Below are 27,890 nucleotides of genomic sequence, written 5' to 3' on the forward strand. Positions count from 1 at the left end.
GATTTTAAATATACATTAAATTTCGAAAACATACAAAATTTGAAAAGATTACATACCAGATTATACAGTGACACTAAAATTAGCTGGTTTGATAAAAATAAAATTGATTTTGACAAACCTTAAATACAAGTAAATAACCTCAAATGGGTCAGATTTTAGTTAAAGAGGAAACATACCAGTCAAATGATAATACAGTAGTATACAAATAAATACAAAATATAATGTGTTCAAATTGCAACAACAGTAGCATCAAAAACTGCTTTATCAGTTTCAAAAGCAATCGTCCAAACATCCAAGTTTGTATCATAAACTTCAACTGAATTTAAACTTTGTTCTTCGTTGAACCTGGAAAATATTTACACTTTGAAAGGTAAATACAAAAACAGAGAAATCTATGTAAATGTTTCCATACCGGTGCAAAACTGTAACAAACTATTTTAGACATCTTACCCTCCAATGACAAAAATTTTATTTCCAACCACACAAGCAGATGAATTGTAGCGAGCATGTTGAAGTGATGCAATATTCTCCCATTTGCCAATTTCAGGATTAAATCGTTCAACAGTTGACAGGTATTGTTCATTATCCTCAGGCCCATCTGTTACAATAGCAAGTATAACACAGCACAAGTATACCAGTGCTTTCTTGTAACCAATATTTGATTATCATATTGCCTTGAGCGGTTATGAGGTCAAAATGTGGCAAAAAATGCCTATGAAGCCTGTATCTTGTGTCTCTGATTTATCACCAAAAAAATATTCTATATCTTACAGTTTTCACACAACTTTAAAACACTACATATTTATCTGTTTATAAGTTTAATGACAAATATATTGGCCCAAATTAACACAGAACATGACATGCTTTATTATTCAAATGTTTCGGCAAATGCTCATGCCATTATCAGTACACTAGAGTCACATAAAAGATTGATAAAAAGGTGCAAAACAAACGTCTTATGTCAAACAACTTTACATACAAAAGGCAATGTTAAATCTCTATATGTTAAAGACAAGGTGATCCTATGATTTAACATAGGAATTACTAAATTATCCTTTTTTAGCTTATCCCATTGAATTATTTTAAAGTTGGTCCATGGTATATCGGATAGCAATGGAAGCACTAACAAGCAAACATACACAAACTTCCAAAACCGCCTATAGCGTAGATATTTCCATCAAACACAACTGCTGCTAAACCCTTCCTGGCTTGAATTAGAGATGCACTATCACTCCACTTGTCACTTGTGATATCATAACGCTCACATGTATCCAATGTTGTGGTGTTAACAGAACCACCAATGCAATAAATAGAACCTGCGTTCAATTCAGCATTTTTTAAGTTACAGTTTTTAAGTTTTATTTTTGAAGTTATTTAAGTAAAGTTATAGTTTACCATACCAACAAAATGTTAGATACAATCTTTGCATATTTACAAGGATATTGAGCAGGGGTTGGGAACATTTTTAGCTGGCGTAATTACATACACATATTTTAAACTTAACTTCTGTAAGAGTCATACCGTATATTTTTTTAATGAGAATACAACTAAATGTGTGTACGCCATATATGCTATGAACTTAAAGAAATTATAACTCATGTCACACCATGAAACTAACAACATAGTTGAACCTTTTTGTATCCTGAAGAACAGGTGTGTTTGCTAAACAATTCAATACCTTTGCAGAAATGCAATAGAAAACAAGCAAAATGCATGGATATTTAAAGCACAAAACAACATAAACAATATGTTGTAAGGTTTATGTGTTACAAACAGCAAATATATCTGAGAGCTAAAAGAAACATTTGGCATGCGAGCCATAGGTTCCTGGTCCCTGATATATTGTTTTGTTAAAGTGTAAGTAAAGAAAAACTTACTTTTGTAAGTAAAGAAAGTTATCAATCATGCAGTTTCTAATACACCATTCAGAACAAATATAAAAGGCAGCTTCTAAAAATGTTGTCAAATTTCGAGTAAAATATAAATGATTATAGTTAATTGCAAATCTCTAGTCTATGTTTTGAAAACATTTAAATGCGTAGACATCACATTTAAATGCATAGAAGGAACTTTTGAACATTGTTATGCACACCCATATTGCATCATCAATAAAACACCAGAAATTGTTAGCAATTCAAAAAAGCGTATATTTTAGGCACAATTAAACAAATCTTGTGGTGCACTAGTATGCCTGGCATACAAGTGAGAATAACTGATGTATGAGCTTGTCATAATGTAAATAAAAGATGATTTACCATTGCAAACAACAGTCCCATGTTCATCTCTGGCATCTAACATTTCATTCATACTTAACCACTTGTTATAGTGGATGTCAAACTTTTCACAATTAGATAACTTTCATGATTCCAACCCCCAGTGACATAAATATAACCTAGAAATAACAATAAATGAAACTTTTAAACCTTTCAAATGAGTTGTTAAAGTCCTACTTTAAAAAAATAAAAATAACAATCAATTTATGATATTTAAGACCAAAACTTTTTTGACTCTATAGCGTTGCCAACTTGTGAGTGGCCTCAACATTGCATTTAGATTTGTTACGACATACATTTTTACTGTTATTATCAACAAAAGAATGACAAGCCCTTATCATAAAAATAGTTATTCACATGTCAAAGCAATCCATTGTTTTGTGCAATGACCTGTAGTTTCATTCCTTAGGTTTCATAATTCGAAAGAAGTTAACTTAAAAGGGCAAAGAACACTTACCATAAAAATAAGTTGCTGAAAATTCTTGTCTGGCCTCCAGCATATCTGGGATTGTCGTCCATTTTGTTGTTTCATTTAAGTCCAACATTTCGCAACTTTTAAGACTTTTGTGTCCATCGTTTCCTCCCAACACATAAACCTTTCTTCCAACTTTTACTGAGGTTGCCCCAGCTCTTCCAGTGTTAAGTTTCTGTAAAAGTAAAAAGCTGTTTTACTGAAAAAATTACTAAACATAAAATGTAAGAAATGTTTTATTAACATTGGATTTTAAATGTCATTAAATTGAATTATAAACAGCAAAACATGCTAGTTTTTCATAAAAAGGCTATTGACACGAGTGATGTACAGAATATTCTGTTCACTAAATGCCATAATGTTTTTAAAACATAGGTATTTCCTCTCTGTCCCTGGTGTTTTTCAAACTGGGGTTGAAAATGTCAAGTTTTTTGGTAAGTATAAAAGTGGCCTTAGCATTTGTCAACTGTTATGAATGAATTAAGATGAACATAAATTCATAACTGGGATCACCCCCATAAGTGTCGATGCAGACCAGCCGTCACGGCACACTTATATATAAATCACAGTACGCCAGGCCCATTGTAGGCGCCACACCGAATCAGTCGGTCACCAAGTATTCACCACCATATGGCGCCTTCAATGGGCCTGGCGTACTGTGATTGTTATGAATGAAATTAGGATCGGCGAGTAATAAAGTGCAATTCATCGACATAGAGCTAAATGAGAAACAGGTACTTGGTTGGTATTCCTAAATCCAGGCAACTGCTTGGAAAAGACTGGGAAACACAAGTAAACCTAAACAGACTTACTGGCAGATGGGTGACCTGTTTTGTGTTCACATCATAAACTACACAGTCCATCATAGAATCGTTACCACCGATGATAAGAAGTTTGTTTGTGCAAGAAACTAAAATGGAACAAAATGAAAAGTGACACAAATTCTACAACATCAGGCATTGCCCACCCACTAAGGATAAAAATAAAATAAACAAACAAAACAAGGTAAAAAAGACTTAGTCTAAGATTGTCAAACCAATTCCAGTCCCAATTCAAGAGGCATCTATAGTTTTTACTAAGAAGTAATAACAACAGTTTGCATAAATCTTGAAAACACATAAATTCTTACCAGCAGCAGGAGGATCACATCGGTCTCGTAATAAGTTTTGCACAAGAAAGTTGGAACAGGCCAGGTTGTTCTTCACCAAACTCTGTAAAAAGTTCTGTATGTTACAAAAAAATGTAGAGAAGCACTCCATTTGTTTTCAGGACCACTATTTGTAAAACTTATTCAAATGTACTAACTGATGATGTCCGCAATGTTGAGTTATATGCATGGCTTTTGGTTAAAGAACACTTTTGTGCTTTATATGTAGTTTTTTATTGGGAAAAATCTGCATGTGTTCCATCTTAAGTTTCAAATAAATCCATTAAACATATAACGCAAATGTATAGATTAAAATTAATTGATACCTTATTACAGATTTCATTCAGAAAGTCTGTGCTCAATAAAGTCACATCAACTTGCAAAAAAAGATTCACAAAAAATTCCTCACGCTGGGTAGGGTTATGATTAACCCATTGCACAATCCCAGTAAAAACAGCTTCCTCACAACTCTGAAAACATGAATATGAATTTAACATGTGACTTGATGTTGATTTAAGTTTATTTCGCTTGATGAAAGAAAACATAGTGACACATTGCACTAAAACAATCACTAAGTCAAAAAAAGCTGTTTAATGTACGTGATAAAGTGCAAAACAGTGAAGGGCACAATTGGTCGATAATGGCTGAATGCACTGCAACTACACCATATTATAAAGCATTATGTGACTGAGGCTCACAAAAAAATAATTGAGCATAAACACGGCTGGCAAAAATGTTGGTGGGACCAGTCGGAGGGCAGAAAAACTCGTATTGTTACACTGTTACATAAAGAAGCCTTTTAAACAATGGGTATTGTAAATCCAAGTGCATAAAACAGCTTGGTAAAATTGTTTATGCTATTTACTACATCCCTCTCTATATTTAAGTAATATAACACACCTTGTTTCTCAGCTTGATAACAGCAGACAAATCATCAACTTTAAGTTGCACAAAATCCTCATGTCGTACAACTTCTGCAAAGCTTGTTGTGATTTCTTGGTTTGTTTTAACAAACACTTCATCCAGATTATATCGCTGAGCATAAGCTCGAAGTTTCAAGCAATTGTCAGCAGATACAAGTTTAAGCAGAGCTGTTTTGCAAATTTCTTTCAAAGCTGTCAAAATATAAAATGCTAATATATGTGTTAATATATCGTTCAAAAAATATTTTAAACCTTCCAGTTCTGTGTATTCTGCATCATCCAGTATGTCTGTTACATTGTCTTTGTTGATTTCAATTCTACCAGAATAAACGAACTCAATAAGATTTGCAAGTCACTTATGTGGTATCTGTAGCATCTTGACAATGTCTTCATATTTCTCTTTCATCTGCAAAGTAGCAGCACATTATATTAGTCAGGTAAAATTAGTATTGCTAAGTATTATATTAGGTAATAGGGTTTTGTACCTCAATAGTGAACATCTTTTTAAAATACTTGGACACAAGCATCATAATATTTTTGTGAACCGGAAATTCTTTTCCTTCTGACTCCAGCACCAAATCACAAGTAGATTTCTCTGAATTTCGATCCCTGAAATGATAAGAAATGTAGTAGAAGTTATGTTTCAATTCTTAAATAAACACAATGTTTTACAAAAGTTGGCAAATGTTTTTGTAAGCAGCCCTTGATGCAATGGATGCCGTATTACTTGTATCCATTTAGAAGTTCCGAACAGTGTTCGTGAACCATTATTTTCAGAAAATACATGACATGACAACAGCTACCCCCAATACAATACTCTTTGTTGTGTCATAAATGCATAAAATATGAATGAATGAAATTTAAACACAATAATGCATCTAAAATGTATTATATAGAAAACTAGAAGTTAATGCTAACTATATTATTTTATTAAACTCTTTTCATCTAAAGTAATTTGGCACTGCCCTAATGAACCAACGAAAATTTGTCAGCTAAATACTATGTAAAAAATGTCTTTGCTTTGCTTACATACTTTAGTAAATATGATCATCAATGCAAAAATAGCTTTGGCACAAAGTATTACAAATAACAAAATAAAAACAATTTACTCTGCAATAAGTTTTCCCAACCATGCATAGTGCCTTGTGACATCACTATCAGCAGCGTCCATTGTGTTCGTTCAAATACAACCTGCTTTTTTACGTTTTGAATGTTGTAATAGCTGCAATGTTATGTACTGAAGTATGGTGAATGATGCAGCGACTAAACTTTTCGCCTAAAAAGTGGGATTAAATAATAAAATTCAAAAAACTACGTTAACATTTTCTTGTTTACTTTAAAAAGCATTATTTCTCTGTAAAATGCATGCAAAGACTATCTGACACCGTTTTACAAGCTGTATATTAATCTCAGCTGCCTGTTAAGGTAGGGCAGACTCAACCTAAATCCCATAAAAACAAAGTCCATCCAGCTGTTAAAGATTAAAAAACAAAACAAATATTTGGCTTTACAACGCACATGTGATCAGACATGGGAAACCCCCTTTGTCAATAGTAATTTCGTGATGCAGAATATGTTCACGTAAAGTTGTTGTTTTTAATCAGAACTGGGAACAACTGGTTGTATTTCAGGGCGACTGTTGGTCCTTTTATAGTTTTGGACGCTTTTTCTGTCTCCACTTTTCACCAAACGTTGCGTTTATAAAACTTTGTTAAACTTCAAAAGATATTTCGATAATAATATCATTGTTTTTTTTTCTAGGTATCACTTGTGGAAATTTGGGAATTTGCAAACAAGTTTAAATGTGAAGTTAAAGCAATGTCAAATCTTGCATCAGCAGTTTCCTTGCCGGTACAGCAACAAGGACATTAGGTCGAACTCCTACTCGCGTAGGACCGAAAAAAATAAAGATTCGCTAAAGGGCGCAACTAAGTCATTTAAACCAGATCCCAAATTACCCAATGAGGTATCACAAAAATGCACCGATGGATATACGCAGCATCCACAAATTAAAGATTTGCGGTCTTATCATGGATTTTTAAAACCATGTTGTTTAGAATCATCAAAAAACCGTTCAAATTGCTAAAATGGAATGTTTTTTATTCTGCAAATGTTTTTATGCAGTGTTCCATACCTCAACAAAAAAAAATAACGTTATTTGTTCCGTTTATTTTGTTATTTCGTTTCTGTATGGATACTTTTATTTCGTTCTGGTCTGACCGAACTCAATTTATTACGGCATTTTTCGGTTTTCGATCTTAGTTAAGAATATTGTTGACGTCTTTACAGATCTTAAGTGAACCAACAAAGAAAAAGGTCTCACATGCCTCAAGTTCAAAATCGTAGAAGCTTTTTATTTTCATTATGGAGCGACGAAGCAAAATATCAAGTGTCTGTATTATTTTAAAGGCCCACAACTAAATATCGGATTAAAGACTATAACGAACCGTTCCGGTATTTTGTATATTTAGTTTCGATATTCCGTTCCGGTAATTGGACCAAAATGTATTTATTTCGTTCTGGTAAAACGTTTCATTTCGTATCGGTATGGAACACTAGTTTTATGCTTAATATTTTATTTACCTTCCAGTCAATTACATAAACCGGGTACTAACAAAGAGGGCCCAAAAGCAAGACATACGAAGAATAGCCAAAAAGCACTGAGGGTAAGATCTAAACAATTTTAACATTTTTTTATCCGATAAATTGTGTCTTAACAAGCGACAATATGTAGACTGGGTATTTTGCCTGTAGGCCACATACGTTTCGCGAAAGTGGTATTTTACCTGTGTTAAAAGCAAAAACCAAACTGTTGTTAAGATATGTCGCCACAAAATAACCAACCAACATCTGAGGGGAAATCACAACAACAATGCCCAGGGAAATCCCCACCTGAGCAAACTTTAAAATGGTGCAACAGAGAGTCACGTGACACAAAGTTTGCTTAATCCTCTCTCGTTAAATTGCCATATTTCATGTTTCTGACATTTAGGACCTGATAACGGCAACGCGCGCCTAAAGCATTTGTTAAATTTTGTTAGTCCTAAGGTGAATTTTGTCTTGGGCGCTTCATTGAAAATTTTGTCTTATTTAAATGCTCTTCGTGAATTTGTTTTGAAAACTGATGATTGGTTTATTGCATTTTTTTAGATCTAGGCTGAAATCCAGGTACAAAATCTAGGCTGAAACCCAGGTACAGGTTTTAATACAAACCTAAGACTTGTACACACAGTAGGGCCTTGATTACAGCTCTGTACCAAAAAAAACATGTAATGAATACAACCCTAAGTGTTATATTTTGGAATTAATAGCAAATATGTCCATTGCATTTATTTTCCCGCGCACATTTGATTTTGTTTAAGTGAATGTGATGTAATTCACAACATAACAAAATAACAATGTGGAAAAATTCTGGACATCAGGTGTAAAAAGTTATTTTTTATCAATAGTTGTTTCAATTTGTTTACCAGACGAGGGGTAGGGTTGGCCCTGGGGCATGTCAATACAGGGTAGTTTGTCATTGTGAAACAATAGCTCGTCGAAAAGCCGGACGCATGCTAATTATACGGTTCGCGCCTTCAGCTTCCAACGAAGCAGGCGTGTCGAGACTAGCAGCGTCTTACAAAGCGCCAGACGCCGTACCAAGATAAACAAGTTACTTGTTGGGGAGCCTGCTGGCACCCCGCTTCGCTGGCAGATGGAATTGGCTGGGAAACTTTGCTATAATCCAGCATTTTCTCTACGATTAAGTTCCCATTGTTGGTTATTGTTTGCTCGAACTCTCGAGAGTGTTACTGTGTTACAACACAATCGGGGTTTTATGACACACAACGATTGCGTTGTACCTGAAACAATAGGACCATTCTTTTGCACCGTCTGTTGCGTTGGTGGGACATGCGACATTATTACTTGTGTGTGGGTGCGGATATGTGTTGCACTATGTATGTTATGTCATAACAACAGAATGTGACACGAATGTTGTTATATGATGGCTTCAAACCTCAACCAAATAACACAATCACCCATTCTAAATTTGATCCCCTAAACAATCCGACAAGGGTTGAATATTAAACGTGAGCGTATTTGATCAATATAACGTATTTACACAATTGTGCACGCTAAAAGTCTACATACCTGTAATTTTAAAGCCTTTTTTTAGTCGTTCGGCAAACTGTTGAAGGTAATTAGAGGTGTGAAATGCAACAGCCAAGTGTAAAAACTGACAGGAAATGTGTTCTTTGAAGGATTGAACAATAAACCCAGCGCCGCGAACGGGCATAAAGATAGTCTCGAGCAGCCAGCAGGCCTGCCGCACCGCCCGCAGAGAGATAAGCGCTGTGTTGACCAGTCGAGATTAGGTGCTAATCTCTTTTACTGTTCGCAGTCTGTTATAAAGGCAAATGGAAACCTTGCTAGTTAAGTTAGTTAGTCTTTGGGAGTCGCTGGTAAACATTGAAACGGTTTCAGTAATAAAAAAGTTTTGATTTTTTTCATTTTTAACAACAAAAACTTGAAGTTACCAAACGAGACTGAGATAGCCTTACCAGATTCTTTTGAAGAAATATCTCTATAAAAATTCCGATAATTGCAGCTAAATTGGAAAGCCGGCAACACGAAAGGGTTTTTAAGAAGAAACGCAATGCCTCAGGCACAATAAGTTGGTATTTAGGAGCAACTGACGTCAAATCTACTTGCGCACGGTCTGTTTGGTAATGGAGAAAAGCCTCTTTGTGCGAGAATCACGTGACTAGAAACGACTTCCTCTCTTGACGTCAGGGCTATTTTTACTCGCATTCGTGATTGGCCGTTTGAGGCACGTGATGCGTTTTCGGCGTTGTGATTGGCCAACGAGCTAGGCCCTTGTTTATTATGGCAGACATTTTGTTGCGGTGACAGAACGGCGAACTGCTGAGATTTTTTCATTTCTGTTTTGCACCTGATGGAGTTGGTTGCTTTGCTGAAAAGTTTATAAACCTAAGCCTGGACAAGTTGTGTCAGATATATTTGTGACAGGCCTTAGTAAAAGAGTTACAGTAGCCTAAAATTGAAATGTAATTGTTTGTCTGACAAAAATAACACGAAGTTTTATTTTTGTGTTTTCAGATTTTGGACTGTTGTACATTTGTAAAATTAGAAGGTTTTTTTTGAGAAAGTGTTAACGCTGAAGAAAGAAGGCTGCCGAAAATTTAACCTGCAATAATTTTGCTGTCACCTATTATTCCTACGTTATCTTTTGCCATTGTGCTAAGCTACATTGAAGAGTTGAGATGGAGAGAAACAGTTTTGTTCCGGTAAGAAAGTGTTGATAAGTTGCACAAAAGTAACTCAACAAAATTATTTTGGAAACTAAAGTACCACCCTCATTGAATTTGTATGTGAAACCTTGCAGTGCAGTTTTAGGCATAATACAGCTGTTTTATAAATGTTTTGTGTTTTCTGTGCAGATTAATGCTGATAATGAGGTTCGTCTTTCACCAATGAACCCTCATCACAAGAAGCAGAAACGTAACAAACCTCCAAGTGGGAGAAACCATGGCCATCGTAAGACGCCATCTCCCCAAAAGGAGATCAAAATTCTGCAACGAAGATCTCCCCCGCTTTCCGACGTTGGTAGTCCAAATGTGGGCACTACTGGTAACCACGCTAACTTCCGACAATTACCGCAACGTTTGTCACCCAATGGACGACCTATGCCAGCTGATAAATCTGTAACGTACAATGCTCAGCGACAACTAAACCTGAGGCCAGGTGTTGCTGCAATGGAGTCAAATGATGCTAACTGCTATGCAGGTGCGAGGTTTCATTCCCCGCCGACTCCAGACTTCCTACCCAAGCCCCCGACGCACTGGATGACTTGTGCCACCTCCGCTCAACAGATGTCCATACATCTAAAAGGACTGCTCAAGGTTCAGGCATAGCTATGGACCGATCCAAAGGCACGGACAAATGACTACGATTTTTACTACGATTTATCAGCTACTGGACATTACCTGTCGCCACGATTTTTGGGAAACTTCATGCAGCTGGACAACATTTCAAGCATTTCTATGTATACCTTGCTGCTTAAAAGGTGTAAGTTGTCAACAGATGGACAAGAAGAAGAGCACATTAAAATCCTGGAAGCCTAACTTAGTACGTATCCTTATTCTTTTTGAGTATGTGGTATCAGAGGAGGTTTTTGGGGCCTTGATGCTATTTTTTTCAACGTTCCATGTGTTCACACACTACACTGTTAAATGTGCGTGTTTTTGCAAAGTTCACCTCCACATAACAAGGTTGTTGTTGTGCCATTCTGTGCCTGTTGTCTAACACTGGCAGGTTTAAGTGTGCTAAACCTGATCTCGCTAGTGTAGCTCAATGCCGTGCGCATAATATTTGTGTTACACTCAGCAGCCACATCATATCTGTGAAATCAATGCTCAAACATTTACTTACATTTACATTTTTTATAACTTAAAGTGTTTTGACTAAATAATGAAGAATGTATGAGTATTGATTTCACTTACACCACCAACTATTACTTTTGATAATAGTAAGTACATAAACCAAGGCATTGTTACTTTTTATTTGTCGAGTGGTATGTTTTTGTATCAATGTTCCTTGCCACTTTTGTGCACTGCCAACTATGGTTCTTGGTGCTGTTAATTTTGAGAGCCCATTGGTTGTTGCACACCAGTTTCAAAATATGTCTGCTAAATTCATTCATTTCGGGGGGGTTTCAATTGTTAAGGGAAGATTTTCCAGTCCCAAATATCCTTGGTTTCATGTATTTACTATGCACTTGTTTTTAATACACGCTACTCCTTTTATTCCACCTAATTTTGTCCAGAGTTTCCCAATACTCCTGTCGTGTATGTTTGTGTTTTTTCATCGCTGCAGCACTGTGCTTTGCCTGCTCGGCAGTCATAGCAAAGTCAAGCCTTTTTGGCATGCCATCGTTAACTCCGACTGCTGCATTTTCAAAATGCACAATCACATTCCTACACTTTGTGTTACTGCCTAAATGCGATGGTTTCTGTTTACAGTTTGGCTTTACAAAAACATTGACCGCCTTCACTTACTATAATGAAGTTTAAAATCTGTATTTGCAAATGGTTTGCACAAAATTGAAAATGTTTTTGATTTTTTAAACTCCAACACTAAGAAATAAAATTGAATCCAAATTACACTAAAGGTTCCCTGCATTGCCAAGGTGAAAAATCCCTCTGTCAAATTGAAATTCGCTTCAAATTTGTTACTTCAATTCTAATGACGGCTCTAAATTATCAGTGAACGACAGATTTTGGCTGTGCTTAAACCTTTCTCACAGTATTCTTTGCAAACCATTTGTTCTCACAACTACCAGGGGTGTACAATATGCCAACAAACAAAACCATTGTACACCCCTTAAATTGTTTAGACCATTTGTTAGTATATTGGAACACACTTTAAAATGTAACCATTGTCAATGCTACCTCCTTACCCTATCCCAACCCAAAACCCCTTTTATGCTACAAAGAATTCTTCAATCCAGTATTTTTGCTCCCCTGCGTTTTCTTCGCATTACATTTTCACCCCTTTTCCCCTGCTTATTGTTTCAAATATAACAACACCCACCCCTTACCCCATTTCCTTTACCCCGGCTCTTTTTAGAGCCACCCAGTGATTCAAAAGAGAATTTGTCTGGTTTGGAGTTTGGCAATTGCTCAACATAAAATAGGCAGACTTGTTGCTGTAGTGGGCAAAAATATATATGCCCATTCAAAAGTATATTTACGATTAAAGATTCTGATTTTAAGACTGTTTAAAAGTAACTAAAAACCTCAAAAGTCAATGAATTTGAGGAACCGATTTCAAAATAGTCCGTTCCCTTTGAGTATCATTGCCTTTTAAACGTAAACCTTTATTTAAATTCAAAATAAAGGACATTTACTGTAAAGACAGTTTAATAGTAAGTATAAACCACAGTGCATTTAAGGCAACTTTAAAATGTTCTGACCTAGCTTAGGCTGGAAGGACTTTGCTTACTGGCAAACCCATTTAATTTTTCAACTACACCTGTTTTAAAATTAATTATGGGTCCCCTTCCCTGAAGGGGACACATATTGTTTTTGTCCGTATTTTTTTTTTCTTTTTTCTTTTTTTCTTTATTTCTTTTTTTCCGTCTAACGCGGATTTGTTCCCACGTTTTGGTCACGAAAGAATGCTTCAAACTTTTTCAAATTTACACACATTACAGATATTGGTCTAAAGATGGTCCATGTGAATTTTGACCCCGTTTGAACCCTCGGTTCACCCACAGCCCCCCAAAACGTGAAATTTTTAGCGCGGATTTGTTCCCACGTTTTGGTCAAGAAAGAATGGTTCAAACTTTTTCAAATTTACACACATTACAGATATTGGTCTAAAGATGGTCCATGTGAATTTTGACCCCGTTTGATCCCTCGGTTCACCCACAGCACCCCAAAACGTGAAATTTTTAGCGAGGATTTGTTCCCACGTTTTGGTCACGAAAGAATGCTTCAAACTTTTTCAATTTTATACACATTACAGATATTGGTCTAAAGATGGTCCATGTGAATTTTGACCCCGTATGACCCAGAGATTCACCCGCAGGCCCCCGAAACGTAAATGTGTCTAACGCTCGTTTGGTCAAGAAAGACACTGTAGGCAGAAGTACCAAGAGAGTAACTCACTGGTTTACGATAGCGGGAGGGCTCAGCTTGACGTCGGACAGACGTTTTACGAGACATCGTTTCAGTGATTAGAAATCAGCTGTTTTGCACAGCAATGCTATGTCGTTTTATTAAGTTATCACTCACATTTTTAGTTTTGGCGAAGGTTTTACACCTATGACGTGATTTAAGCCTAATAACCGTGCTTCGGTTTTGTATATGTCAAGAAAAACTTTGTTAATAAAAGTTAAGATGAAAAAATTAACTTGACTTTTTTGCCAAATAAATGTTTTTTTAAATGCTCGCTGTCAGGTTGGCCGCCGCATGATCACGGGTTACTTAAGGTCAACTAGTCGGTATTACAAACACAGCTCAGAACTTTCTTCATAACGTAGCGTTTTTTTAACAATCAATTTAGGAGTCAATACTCAAGGCATGTATAAATTAGGCTTAACAGTATTGTTGCACACGAATGACGGCGTGCTATTGAAAACGGTGTCAAAAGGTCAAACAGTCGTTTGGCGTGTGCACCCTGAGAGGTTACTACAGGTCAATGGTACTCATTTTGCGAAACAAAGTTAAATGAAAAACAATTTGTTATGTATACACTTGTAGCAAATTGCTTTTTAATTTAAAGTGTCTGTAACACAACTGTTACAGCTTTCTAAAAAAAATTGCCCGACCTTGGAGGGCTATATCTGGGTTAAAGCAAGAGATTAGATTTAAGTCTTTGTTACGTTTTTTTAATGTTTTTGTAATTACATGAATAGTGCAAATAGAATACGAACAATTTTTTTTATTGTTGGGTTAATGCTTTCTAAAAATTTGTCCTTAAGAATGTAAAAATCACCGCAACATTTGTTTACCGTAAATCCGCACAAACATGCGTGTGGGGACCCATTAGTTTTTGTTTACAAAAACAATCATATGTGTAGATCAAATGATGTGTATAGTAAATTGGTAAATATCGTATAGAATATATAAAATGGAAGTATATCAGAAAGCCACTCTTCTAGTTTCTTATGTCGGATAGTGCAAAATAGAACATGACATTTATACATTCGAATGCATACCTATTTATGATCAAAATAGTAATAACTTGAATGTTATAGTTGTTTGGGCCAGCGGATTTAAATCACAAAGCAGACATATTTATGTGTGTGGTTTATGAGACTTTTGTGCTGTAACAAGCAATGTTCTATTTTCAATTTAATTTAAAGTACTTGGGGCGAACTTACAAATTGTGTGACATATAAAGAAAAATCTCCTCACATGCCAGGGGTTGGCAACCACTGGAATAAGTTTGGCTTAGTCCCAGTTAACATTGTTATTGAAGTATAAAATTTACCAATAAAACAATTATACAACATACTGACAGCTCTGTTTGAACCTAATTCTTAAGTATGTTTAAGCATAAAAGGTTTTGTTGAGGCTACATGTCATTGTTTAACTTGAAACCCTTTTATAACATCGTGTTTTTTGAGCAACACTTACTAGGAGACTGGAGATATTATTGATTAAGTGGCTGCTTTTCACATGGCTATAAAAAGCAGAGCCACTGCAAATAAGAACCCTTCACACCACTTGGCGAAATAATGTAAGCACTTGACTGATGCCAATTCAAGTACCACATACCCTTATACTATTTATTGGTATATTGAAAGAAGTTTTGATTTAAAGAGAAAAGCAACACATAATTATTGCCAATGGACATGTTCCACAACTTTCTGAAATAGTGCTTTTAGGTTAAAATTAATTGCAGAAAGTGAAATATAAACGATAAAATCAACATGTATTACCACAAAAACAAATCATTAATTGGACTAGTGGTAACTATTTTTCCAACACTTTCGAACTAAAGCACCATGCAAGCTAATATCCTATACAACTTCAAATCAAACTAACTGTGGAAATAATTGGGTCATGGATTGGGCTATTAAGTCTTACATGTTTTTGTAGGTGTGTCAGCAACAATTACCATGACTTATTAGGGGAAACTTGGCCAAAGGGATGTAATTGAATAATTTTACCTCAAGTAATGGGTTACATGGGTACAAATTACATTACTTATAACAATTTCTGTCTGGCAAAACATGCCAACACGGAAAGTTCACCAATCATGATGTATTGGCAACTATTCTAGATAATCTCTTTTTAAACAACTTTAATAGCAACCTAGAATTTAATAAAATCACCCATACACATAGTGATTTGCTTGTAACATGTTGTAATGTTTCTGTAGTACATTATATAGCTACTCCAAGGCTCACTGGCTACTAAACACATGGAAAAACTAACCTGTAGCAACCTTTGGCCTGGTGACCTCTCTTTTTACCACAGAGATTTCTTTAAACAGTGTGAATCAATTTACTAAGCATATTCACTGTAAGTTAGTTTTGTGATCATGATTTTTACAACATAGTGAGTGATATTGCTCGTGTAACTTTAAATAGAGATTACAGCAGAGATTTTCAACCGGAAATTTACATTATTTTGTGCATTTGGTTTGTAAATAGATACTAGCTCTGGAAATATAACCTGTGAAGTTAAAAAATATCTAATTTTAAATGATCTTTGTATGGTTTAGCATCTACTATGTAATCTATTTGGAAGCAATGAAAATGTTGAGTGAGTGATTTGTCGATAAAGGTTGGAAACCACTGCTTCATATTCTTGGATGTAATCACACAAGATTGCACTTTCATTTTGGGCCTGAATAGGCATTGTGCTACGACTAAAAAAAACAGTATCATACATTACCAGCATTTTCTTTTATTGCAACGAATCACACGCAAAACCGATATATGGACAACAATAAACACTTTCCAAAGTCTTGAAAGCGAACATTCACTCCCAAGTGTTGAAAATTGCAAAAAATAATCCCACAAAATCATTTCCACCACCCAAATGTGAACAAAACAAATTTTTAGCAGGAAATCGACAAGAAAGATAATTCTTTTACCCAGTTTTGCAGCAAATATCTTTTAAAGCAGCGTTGTGACAAATATTTTTGAAACCATTACCAGCCTCCCTTGCCCTTTTTCTTCTTTTTGTTGATGGGTTTTTTACCCCTAACTTGGGTTGGTTTGGGTGAGCTTATTGGGGTATTTCCCTGGCTTCCAGATGCATCAGAGCCAGGTTTCGGGGAATTAGGGGCTTGTGCTGTGGCAGACGCTGGCTTATGTGACATATCACTGAAAAATAAAGATCCAGCATTATATGAAATAAATCAACATGATTGGTATGACATAATTAGTAAATTAACTTGGAACAAAATTGCTATTAAAGTTGTAGAACGCAAATCTATTTTATTGTTTATGTTTCGACAAAACTTTTGTCATCAGCAGTGAAACATACGGTTTATGCAACTTCAGCCAGCACTTAGTTTTTACTTGGGCATTTTTGGTAAGTTTTTGTCATAATTTGTAAAAAATAATGTCAGTTTATGATTTAAAAGGGACTGGTGCCCAAGTTGATAACTATTGCCCATAAGGATTTGTATTAAAAAGGTCGGCTAATACTCTGCAATTAATTGTGTCCAGTTAATACTTTTGTTTTTTAAACTTGTTTTTGTACCCCTAGTAGACAGCCTATCAATCCATTTGGGTTATGATCAACTATTTGTGGAACCCTGTTGTAAAATGTCTTATATTATGAACATAGCCTTCACGAAATACATGTTGAAACATGAAACTAAAAAAATGGAAAAAAATAACTCTTTAGTGTCACCAAGTGGCCAAACTACAATATCACTGTTCTTACTAATTATCCGAGCTTCCAAAATGAGATCCTTGCGTTCCTTTTCCAACTCCTCCCTTGCGGCGATCCTTTCTTCTTCCCTTATAGTAGGATCTACAAACAGATGGATTTTGGAATTGCTGTTTTAAAGAATGCAAACTGCAGTAAACCTTACTTAATCCTGACCCAGTTGGATTAAATATTGTCAGGATTAGGCAAAGATCCAGATTAACAGATGTCGATTAGTTAAAGCCTTCCCACATTATTTGTACCACAAGTTTTGTCTGCATTGTGAAAAGATCTAGGTTTACGGAATCTGGCCTAACTGGGGTTTACTGCATATTAAAGCACAAAAATATGTCCAGTACAATAGCAAAGTATTGAAAATTGTAGCAATTAACAAAATACGCACTTTAAGTTGGTAAATTGCTAAACTTGTTAGAATGGCAATTTTTAGAAAACAACATAACATAGTGCTATAAAGAAGTGTTCAGCCCTGGTGTACCAGAACAGTTACATAAGTGCATAGGAGTTCTAAAAATGTATGAAGTAAGTAATTTGCAGTGTGCTTGTGATGGCATTAGTTATCAACACTTCAGAACAGTTTGGTTCTCTTGAAAAATATTAATTCAAATTTGTATTTCAGGTCTGTAAACTGGCCAAAATGTCAGTTGTTACATCAAACACATGGGTACATGAGATTATAGCATCCATGATAAGGGGAGTATGAAAGGGAAAAGGTTGAAGAGCACAGCATTAAAGCAACAAAAGATCTGTACCTTTCTCGTAGTGGAAGCCAGCGTTCTGGATCTGCAGTGTAACCTGCTATAAAGTTTTTCGGGGCGGGATTCTTTTTCTTTTTCTTCTTTTTGATTTTCTTTAGGTCAACGTTTGTACTACAACACATTGGTCAGTTAAAAGATTGTCACTGCATCTTTTTTGTTGAGCAATTAGATAATAAAAATATTCAATTCAAAGCTGAAATTAAAAATGTTTTATGCAAAAGACAGATTTTTGTTTCAACCGGTAAGGTGTCATCAGTGCAGCTGGTGACAAGAGATAGGCAGTGTTGGCTAGTGTAGCCATCTAACGACACTCCAGTTTGTTGGGAGTAACCAACAACCCATGCCCTACCTATTCTGTTCGATGCCACAACTTGGCATAAATCTCTTTGGATTGTGCTGTTTAAATTACAATATGTTTTGAATGACATGCAAAGTTGTTTACCTTCCTTCGGACACAACTCCAGTTTTGGTTTGAGTTGGGGCCGATTCATTTGCTTCTTTTTTCTCTTTTTGTTTCTTCACATAACGAGGAGCCAATCGACTTGCGTTCCGCTCCAGTTCATCCACATCAACAGTGACTGACAGCTCGGCTAACGACGGGAGATCGTCACTCAGTCTTAAGTCAGAGTTACATGAAGGAAAAACAACAGTGGAAACAAAAAAGAAATATACTTAAGACTCAGTTCTACAACAATGGAGAAAATGTGAACCCTTTTCACTAAAGCACAGGGGCTCAATCTTTTAAACTACATTGCCAAATTTGTTGTCTTAGGGCCATAAAGCGGGGATTTAATCTAAACACTTTACTTTTGTGAAAGCGTAAATATGCTTACCAAGAGATGTTTATGTGGAAAATAGGATTTTAATGAGGTAAACAGGTATGAAATATTTGCCTTGCATACGTTAGAAAGGACATGTTTTTCAACAGTTCTGTAACTTTTAAATAACTGTAAGTATGACATTGACAGGCTACATTCAGCGCTGCAAGACCAACTAGGAAAAATGTATGTGTTGTTTAAAGGATACTGATGTGCCTTGGAAGTGTTGAATTGAGAATAAGAATAAATCAACTTGGCCAGAACCTTCACATTCTTTGGGTCAATCCTGAAATACAATAACTGTTTATTAATTTGCTTTACAAAACTCCCGACCCAATTGTTAAAACATGGATAAGGTTTTTATTAACAAAACATTCAATGTTGCACTAATTTTGTGATTGCTTACCAATTTAGACTTTCAGTTACTTACTCTTTTTGCAACCAATACTGCATTTACTTGCGACAAAGTGCCTTTTAAAAATAATCTTTCATTGAATGGTCTGATGCCAGTGGTGGGATTCAGCCGGTTCGCACCGGTTCCATAGAACCATCTCACGAAATGTTATGACATCAGCGAACCGGTTAGCATTACTGGTTACTGTCAATGGACTTTTTGTAACAGAACCAGCTGAAAAATATGACTTTTGTGATAGAACCGGCTAAAAAAAAATTTGAATCCCACCACTGTCTGATCATCAGACTCTGATGTATATGTTGTTGTTACACATATGTTTGAATTACTGGTTACACACCTTAGAATAGCTTCTAGAACTTCAGCAGCATCCTTCGGTTTGTGATGATCGAGACAGAATTGAGAACATTCCCACATCAGGTTTGTCAGCGTTGCTTGCGAGCTCTGCATAAAAGAAGCAAATTAAAAACCAATCAATACAATAACCAGAAATCCTATTATTAACCAATCTAGTATGGGAGTAAATTTGTAACTAATCAATAGTATGGAAAATGATAAGTTGCTACAATACTCAACAACCCGTTTTACCCTAACAAGCAATTCCTGGCTTATATAAAACCTTGGAACCAGTAATTATAGGCTGTTTGGACCTCTCTATGGGATTTCAAATGATGTATAGCTGGCTAAACTATTTTAATGCGGTGCTAGCAAGCATTTTTTTTTCTTTTCTAAGAAGATATTTTCTGGGCAATGCATAAGTGCATGTTTTTAGCAACCTGACAATGCGGCAAGATCAAGGGCTGATGTTGAGAGGACTGAGTATTTGTTAAGTTTTTAATAAACCCAAAAAGGCTTTGTAAATAATTCTCTGAAACAATTCATAGTTCCCCTCGGCTTATTGAAGGCGACAGATTAAATCAGCTGGTCACCAAACACTCCCACATGGCAAGGGGTAGGCTAGAAAAATCAACCCTGCGGTGGGATTAGAACCCACAACAGGAGCCTTTTGGGACTCGTGCTCTACCAACTGAGTTACACAGGCTCAGTGGTAAAGCCGCCAAATATCGAATCACAAGCACCGTTGTCTGCCTTGTATGCTGCACATGTCAGGTGCCATGATTGCTGGCCTGCATAAATGCTTCAGGCTTGATCCCGGTTATGAATTTATATTCTAGGACCAAACCGAACAAATACATATTGTCTACTCAATACCTTGTTTGATTTGTGCCATTCAATTGCCCGTGTGAAAACACTGATCGCATTTTGTGCATCATGAGCTTGGGCATTGTGCAGGGCAACCAGACATGAAACCATTCCTGGGGTAAAACACATTTCCCCAAGAGATTCGATTTGATCACATGCTTGTTGCAGCTGAAAAAACAACACAATAAGAAGCAACCTCCGAAAAATAGGAATGCTTTAACATGATTTCTCATTGAGTTCCTACAAAAGTTAAGTTACAAATCAGATATGGATACAACTGGTGAATTGGGAAAATGCAGCAATAAGGCTTTGTTTTTTTTGATGGAGTCAGAGTCATTTGAGTCAAGTTCAGTAACTTTACACAAATCCAGTAAAGTTAGCTTGTTATCGCTTCATTTTTGTGCCCTTTTCTTGCTCTTATCACTTTATCATTCAAGATATGCCATTATCCTGATAAGGGCATTTGGTATGGTTTTTAAAATGTCAGTTGTTTATAATATAAATTGCTAAACAATATATATATATATTAGGCCTGGTTGCAAAAGCTTATTTACTTTTTCAAGTAAAGTTAGAATAAAAAATGACAAATAAAGTGTTTTAAACTGAAAGTGCTTCTTATGTTCGAAATTTAGTGAACAAATGTCAATTTTATGACAACATATTACAAACCTCTCCCTGGCCGAGTAAAAGTTGAATCAGTGCAAGTTTGATGTTCGTGAAATCGAATTTCGGAGACAAATCTGGGTCACTGTGCTCTGTAATGTAACTCTGCAACAAACAAACAGTAATGTAGCTTTTTTTAGGTTAAAACAACAGCACTGGGTCTTTAGTTCACGAAAATGTACAATAACTGGCCACAAACTTGAAAACTAGCTTAGCAAAATATGTAAATGTGCTGGAAGTGAAACAATGCTTTGGATAATTTATTTAATAGCAAGATAGCACACAAAAGCAATCTGACAGGCATTTTAATTATTAACTCTGTTACTTAAAACATCAGAAAATTTTAAAACAGCTGTAATAACAAAAAACAAGCAGAAAAACCTTGGACTGGTTTTATCACTGACCGAAATGCCTTTCCTTCAGTCAGAAAGTAAGTAATTTTTTTTAAACTCCTTGTTTATATTTGATTCTTTAAAAGGCTTTAAAACATATCAGCCTATAATGTATTTAAACCACCCTAAATCATAAGTACAGATTGCATGGCAAGAAAAAAAAGTTAAAGAAAATAGCAAACTTTAGGTTCAGTTTACCCATAACCACAATTAAACATTGCAAAAAGTTGTTACCCCTTCAGCAGTACTTACCTTCAAGTATTCGATTGCTTTGTTAGCATTCTTCTCACGGCATAACTGAGCTGCCTGAATGAGACATGGAATATCGCTATCCTGATATTCACGCTGCATCATCTTTAAAAGCTTGCGACATGCTTCCCACTAGAAGAAGATAAAGCAGCATTGTAGTTAAGATAACTTGTCACAAAACTACAAGGGTGGTTTAGCACATATTGCCCTTGCACATACACTATAGCATATTTTGAAACATTAATATATTTCCTACACTTATTTATATTGGGTCCTATATTAGCCATCGTCTTTCATAACCTTGGTTGTTTCTGCAAGCAAAAACCCATGGGTCCCCCATGATGCAAAGTTGTAGATAATGCATTTCAATAGATAACAATGAGTAAGTAGGATAACTAATTGAGGTTCAACACACACAAACTTAAAAGAAGGAAACCACAATGACTCAATCAATAGTACTGCAAAATTTCAGTCCAATCTGCCAACGTTTAAAATTTCAACCACTAGAGGTGTTTTGAGCAACAACTGTTAATGTTTCTGACGTCAAAGGGCTGTTAACAACCCCCGAACTGCAATGGCGCAATAACGATAATTGGCATACTTTACAAGCTATCCAAATTTTAGCCAATTCTGACATTGTTTACAAACTCACCCCTTTTCGCGGGCTAGTGGGGTAAATACTAGGGTTATCCGGACAAACAAAGTGGGATGCACATCTACATAACTATATCTACCATCTGTATAAGTTTCAGCCAAATCCATCAAGCATTTGATGGCAAAACGAGTCAGACAAACTTCGGGGAAAAAAACATTTTAGGGGGCTAGCGGGGTAAATACTGGGGTTATCAACAAAAAGAAAGTGGGATGCACATCTACATAACTACATCTACCATCTGTGTAAATTTCAGCCGAATCCATCAAACATTTGATAGAAAAACAAGTCGGACAAACTTCGGGGGAAAATACCCATTTTAGGGGGCTAGCGGGGTAAATACTGGGATTATCAACAAAAACAAAGTGGGGTGCACATCTACATAACTACATCTACCATCTGTGTAAATTTCAGCCAAATCCATCAAACATTTGATGGAAAAACGAGTCGGACAAACTTCGGGGAAAAATACCCATCTTAGGGGGCTAGCGGGGTAAATACTGGGGTTATGAACAAAAACAAAGTGGGATGCACATCTACATAACTACATCTACCATCTGTGTAAATTTCATCCAAATCCATCAAGGATTTGATGGAAAAACGAGTCGGACAAACTTTGGGGAGAAGAAAAATGAAAGAAAAAAAACACAAACATTTTGAGTAAAATCAATATGTGTCCCCTTCAGGGAAGGGGACCCATAATTATTAGTTTTGTAGCTTTCCAAGGCCCCTTACGTCGCCAAAAGTGTACAAGCCCCAGAAGTATGCGTTTTTTTACCATCTAATGCAGGGGTGTGCAACCTTTGTTACTGGGGGTCAAAATACAATAGCTAAAATTAGATCGCGGGCCGCACCTGTGTATAACAAATGGTGATTTTACATTGTTGCGTACCAAATATGCTTAACTACAAGTAACATTCGCATTCAAGGGCCGCAGGTTGCCCACCCCTGATCTACTGCATTTTAAAAACCAGTCATTTTGTTCTTGGATATGATTTCGAACACTAGTTTCGTATGTCAGTAGGGCATGAATATGCAAAGTTTATGTTCGAGTCTGTTTGTGCAACTGCTCGGCCAAGCACCGAGCATAATAAATAGCAATGCTCGGCACCGAGTACTACTGATGTGTTGGTTGGTGAATTTATTCACAGCATAACTTGTTACCTGGTTTGAATACATGAACAATAATGCTCGATTGAAGTCGATCTTCTTGCGCTGGACAGGAACAAGTTTGTTTTCAACACCAGCAGCAACTGTAGCTTTCATCTTTTTGCGGGAGTCGAACACATTCTGGTCCTGTTGAATTGTTATGTTTATGTTTAGGTTATTGATATTCTGTAGTAAATGGGTATATTTGCTACCTATAAAACTTACAAAATACTACCTTTTTACTTCGACAGTCGCATAAATATTGGTTGACATGTTACATGATTTTATCATGGCCTGTCAAACGATTTGCGAGTTACATATAATAGTTTCATTATCCCAGGCTAAATCCCTGGTATAAATTGGTCACAGTACGCCAGGCCCATTGAAGGCGCTATACCGAATCAGCCGGTCACCAAGCATTCACCACCATATGGCAAGGCGTAGGCTAGAAAAATCTAGCCTGCGGTGGGATTCGAACCCACGACAGGAGTCTTTCCGGGACTCGCGCTCTACCAACTGAGCTACACAGGCCCAGTGGAGAATCCGCCGAAAGTCGAATCACAAGCACCGTTGCCTGCCTCGTATGCTGCACATGGTATAAATTGGGTGGTACAAACTAACAGTAAATGCAAAATGTTGGCATGCTAAACCATTTCTGTTTTGACATAACAAGTAAATTTGTGTGGGGTTATGGGGTTGGTACAAAACTAAATAGCCATTTTGTTTCACTCATGTGTACCTTGTTGATACTGATTATGTTGTTGGAAGCAACAGCCACTAGTCCCAAATCAGTTGGCCTTGATCGAATCACTTGGTTGTAAATGACTAACGCCTCATCCAGTTTTCCCTGCAGCTGCATAGCATAGGCAAGCTGCACTCTGAAAGAATTAAAAATGATTTTGTGTCTAAATCCCTCACCAAAATGTACAAAAATTTGTTTAAATCCTTAAAACCAAAATGTTACACAGTTATCAAAATTTTGCCTATAGTACAACATTTTTGCAAAATAAACTCAAAATTTTTACAAAACCTTTACCCATTTGCAAAATGAATGTTTTTAATACACATAACATTCTTTGCTTCAAACTACGGCCAGAAATGATTTATTCTCTCTTTCATAAACTTTGATAAAAATCACAAACTCGATTCCAACTCACTTGATAACAGAGACCTCAGCTTCCACATCTTCTTCCGTCATATCAGGATCATCCGCAAAAACCTCCCGACAGGCAGTTTCAGCATCTTCCAAAATTTTCTGTGCTTCCTCTACGCGATTTCTGCCCAGAAGCCAGCACGCTTTATTGTACAGCTGCTCATATGATTCAACTTTGAAGCCAATCTCTGTCTAAAATTGAATACAGAAGGTGAGTTTATTTATTTGAAACTGTGTATTTTCTGCATATTATGCAGAATGCAAAATTGGCCAAATTTGAAAGCACAATACCAATCATTTGTCGAGAGTTTCACCAATACATTTTGTTCACAAATCAGTTACTACATGAAAAAATTTATGTGAAAAGCAGTCATTGCATAATTGCGTGAATTGCAGTATTTTATGTAACAGAAATAGAACTAGGAAAGCCACATCAGAGCATCAAAGCTTTTGACGTCGATGTGACTTGATACTGATCAGTGGATTGTTAATGACAAATGTAGAAACACAATTGCGTCAAGCAAAATTAAAATAGTTACAAACAGGTCATTTATTGGCTGTCTGATAACAAAACTAGGTAGACACCAATAATAATCCATAATATGGTACATTTTGGCACAGATAATAGGTATATATATCCCTTTTGTGTAGTATATTAAGTTTGAAAAATCGTGATGGTCATGCTGTCATGAAAGTGGTAAATTGCAACAGATAAACTAAACATTGATATTTGTATAGGATTTGTAAATCAACAGCCAGGACTGAGTTTAAATTGTAAGCTTACAGAAACACATGGATTTACCTCAACATTTTCAAATGCAGATAAAGCAGCATGCACAGCAGATAAATTAGTCATCCTTTCCTCTTCGTAGTCATCAGTGCATTCCTTCATCAGTTGCTTGTAGATTTTCAACGACTCTTGATAATTTCCCAACTTGTACAGCTGAAAAAAAAATGACATAATTTAGCAACAGAAATGTATTATTATTTTTTTATTCTGACATATGCATCTTGTTACACATAAATCAGGTTTTCAACTTAAACAACAAAAGCATGAAATAAGAGAAACTGGTATACAAATAAAGACGAATCTGGTTAATTGCACAATCAATTTGCGAAGCATTTCCGCAATTAACAGGATTTTGCGATTACCTCGACAAACTTATTAACAAATGCCAATAAACTGAAAGTGTGAAAATGGATTATGCCATTGTAATGTAACATATTATGCTATTAAATTGACAGGGATCATAATTTCTTAAACCTGAAATTTATGAAAAAAAAGTTTTTTGTGATTTTAGTTAATAGCACAAAACAGATTAAACATGCCATCAATCAAGCAGCTGAGGCCAGAACGCGACTATGTTGTCGAATACTCAGTGAATGCGACGCGCACAGTGGGTCCGGTGCGGATTAACAGGAATAATGTTGTTCATTAAATCATTTCCATTCTTCACCTGACCTCGTGTGGTCTCATGTTACTGGCTTGTCACCGGATTTTCGGTATTTGTCGATAACATTTGGCTTTTCTAACTTTTCATCAACTACCAACTAATTAGGCTTTTTGCAACATCAACATTTTATTAGCACTTACCACTTGGGCTTTAAGTTCAAGAGTTCGAATGTCAGGATTCTTGACATATTTCAGTGTTTCGAGTGCTTCATCAGTTTTCAGCAAACGATACTGACAGTAAGCCTTCTCAAATATCAAAAGCCTAAACAAAAAATAGTTGAATTAATTCTTAAAATAAAGAAAAAAACATGTCCTTTTATAGACAACAAAAATTACTGCTAATGTTATAGGATTTTTTTATGTTTTTTTGATTTCGGGAAAGACAAATGCACAAATTTGAGGTATTTACTCTTGTATTTCAGGAGTAGTTTCAATAAATTTGAGGGCATCGGCAAAGTGACTCATTTGAATCATACACACAACTTTGCAGTGCATAGCTTCCACATCTTCTTTGCCCTCTTTTGTGTGAATTACTAGAAAAGCAATTTAAACAATTATTACTATTCAAACAGAAGATTGCAGAAATATCAAAGTAACTACCACAAAAATAGTCATGTTTTTTAAGCAATAATTGTGACCAAAATGATGAAAAATTCACAAATCTGTTTTTTATGTTGCTGATTTGATTTTGTAGTATTGCAAGTATTGGTTGAGTTAAATTAAATATTAACGCTTTTATAGCTTAAAACATATGTATTTGTTTGAAATTGAAGTTATATGTGACACATTTATTAACAGTTTATTATGTAAATATTAAATTTTGTTAACAGATGAACACAAAGTATATTGTTGATATTTAAAAAAAAGGAAAAGCATCTTCTCTAAATCCGGTTTAAAATCAGTGACAATTCTAATGCGAATATACTTACTTTTGTTTGCAGCTTTTAAAGCTTGTTTGTAATCAGATACGTGAATAAACTTGTTCAGCTCGCCATATAGGGCCGTTAAATTCGGCGTAGCAGCCATATTTTCAATATAATTGCTCTTCTAACATGAAAAAAGCGAAGTAACAACCTAATTCTAACACAATTCAGTTCAATAGAGTTAAGACTTAAGAGTTACGCTTCACTTGCACCACGTTGATAAGCATTAACCAGAGAGAAGCTAGCGCACAACGCTTTGTCTCGAAATCCAAATGTTCGCATTTTTTATTTTTTTGGGTAGTTTATCAGCAACATTTTTGAAATTTGTATTTATTAACGAAAACTTCATAATAATACCTGCATTAGCTATTTTTATGTACAGCAACCTTTATTAATTCAAAATTTGCCGTATTATGGACCATGGCATTCTCACTGCTCAGGAAATTTCTATTTTGTGATGTGCCCCAAATCAACCCATAGCTTACATACAAGGTGGGAAATTAAAACAGGAACCTTTCGTATATGACATACACACCCAAAAGTATTTGATATTACCTGGATTTTAAAGTCATTTCACTAATTTTCAAATTCACACCTCTGTAAGTGCTTACCTTTAAAATGGGCTGTAATTGAAAGCATAGGCAACACTGAAGTAGTAACCTACACGTGTTTGAAAGTTTATGCAATATTTTGAAATTACAAAAGATACTCTACCATTGAAAAAGGAACAATAAAATTTCTATTTAATTGTGTAGCCGTAAACATTGCAGTAGAAAGCACCAGCCTTTGGAATCGCTGATGCAAAATATAACTATCTGGTTTCTCTTTTTT

The 27,890-nt window shown here is 35.7% G+C and overlaps 2 protein-coding genes, 1 non-coding gene and 1 pseudogene across 5 annotated transcripts; 1 reads left to right on the top strand and 3 right to left on the bottom strand.

Moving 5' to 3' along the window:
- Positions 1-64: 64 nt before the first annotated feature.
- Positions 65-9,275, bottom strand: LOC145225048 (kelch-like protein 12; annotated as a pseudogene). The gene is made up of 13 exons (XR_013859795.1): positions 8,950-9,275; positions 5,925-6,091; positions 5,301-5,424; positions 5,068-5,221; positions 4,793-5,007; positions 4,219-4,362; positions 3,875-3,956; positions 3,558-3,655; positions 2,731-2,920; positions 2,256-2,392; positions 1,140-1,316; positions 451-598; positions 65-345 (listed from the first exon to the last, which is right to left on the bottom strand). The product of XR_013859795.1 is annotated as a kelch-like protein 12 (transcript).
- Positions 9,276-9,568: 293 nt separating this feature from the next.
- Positions 9,569-12,417, top strand: LOC145225062 (uncharacterized). The gene is made up of 2 exons (XM_080091704.1): positions 9,569-10,106; positions 10,260-12,417. Exons 1-2 carry the CDS (start codon positions 10,083-10,085, stop codon positions 10,731-10,733), a joined length of 498 nt encoding a protein of 165 aa, XP_079947830.1. The 5' UTR covers positions 9,569-10,082; the 3' UTR covers positions 10,734-12,417.
- Positions 12,418-16,225: 3,808 nt separating this feature from the next.
- On the bottom strand, positions 16,226-27,741 carry LOC145225043 (signal recognition particle subunit SRP72-like). 2 transcript variants are annotated; one of them, XM_080091686.1, is made up of 16 exons: positions 27,671-27,741; positions 26,546-26,669; positions 26,278-26,398; positions 25,486-25,626; positions 24,688-24,875; positions 24,270-24,408; positions 23,546-23,677; positions 21,733-21,861; positions 21,095-21,193; positions 20,435-20,593; positions 19,563-19,666; positions 19,019-19,096; positions 18,435-18,608; positions 17,987-18,103; positions 17,232-17,321; positions 16,226-16,663 (listed from the first exon to the last, which is right to left on the bottom strand). In XM_080091686.1, exons 1-16 carry the CDS (start codon positions 27,696-27,698, stop codon positions 16,489-16,491), a joined length of 1,998 nt encoding a protein of 665 aa, XP_079947812.1. In that variant the 5' UTR covers positions 27,699-27,741; the 3' UTR covers positions 16,226-16,488. The 2 variants fall into 2 exon arrangements, with proteins under 2 accessions (XP_079947812.1, XP_079947811.1); XM_080091685.1 differs by lacking the exon at positions 27,671-27,741 and adding an exon at positions 27,066-27,265.
- Positions 23,988-24,061, bottom strand: Trnas-gga (transfer RNA serine (anticodon GGA)). Its single transcript has one exon. It is a non-coding gene; the product is annotated as a tRNA-Ser (tRNA).
- Positions 27,742-27,890: the final 149 nt, after the last annotated feature.

This window comes from Phallusia mammillata, chromosome 4 (assembly GCF_965637545.1).
Source record: "Phallusia mammillata chromosome 4, kaPhaMamm4.hap1.1, whole genome shotgun sequence".
NCBI lineage: Eukaryota > Metazoa > Chordata > Ascidiacea > Phlebobranchia > Ascidiidae > Phallusia > Phallusia mammillata.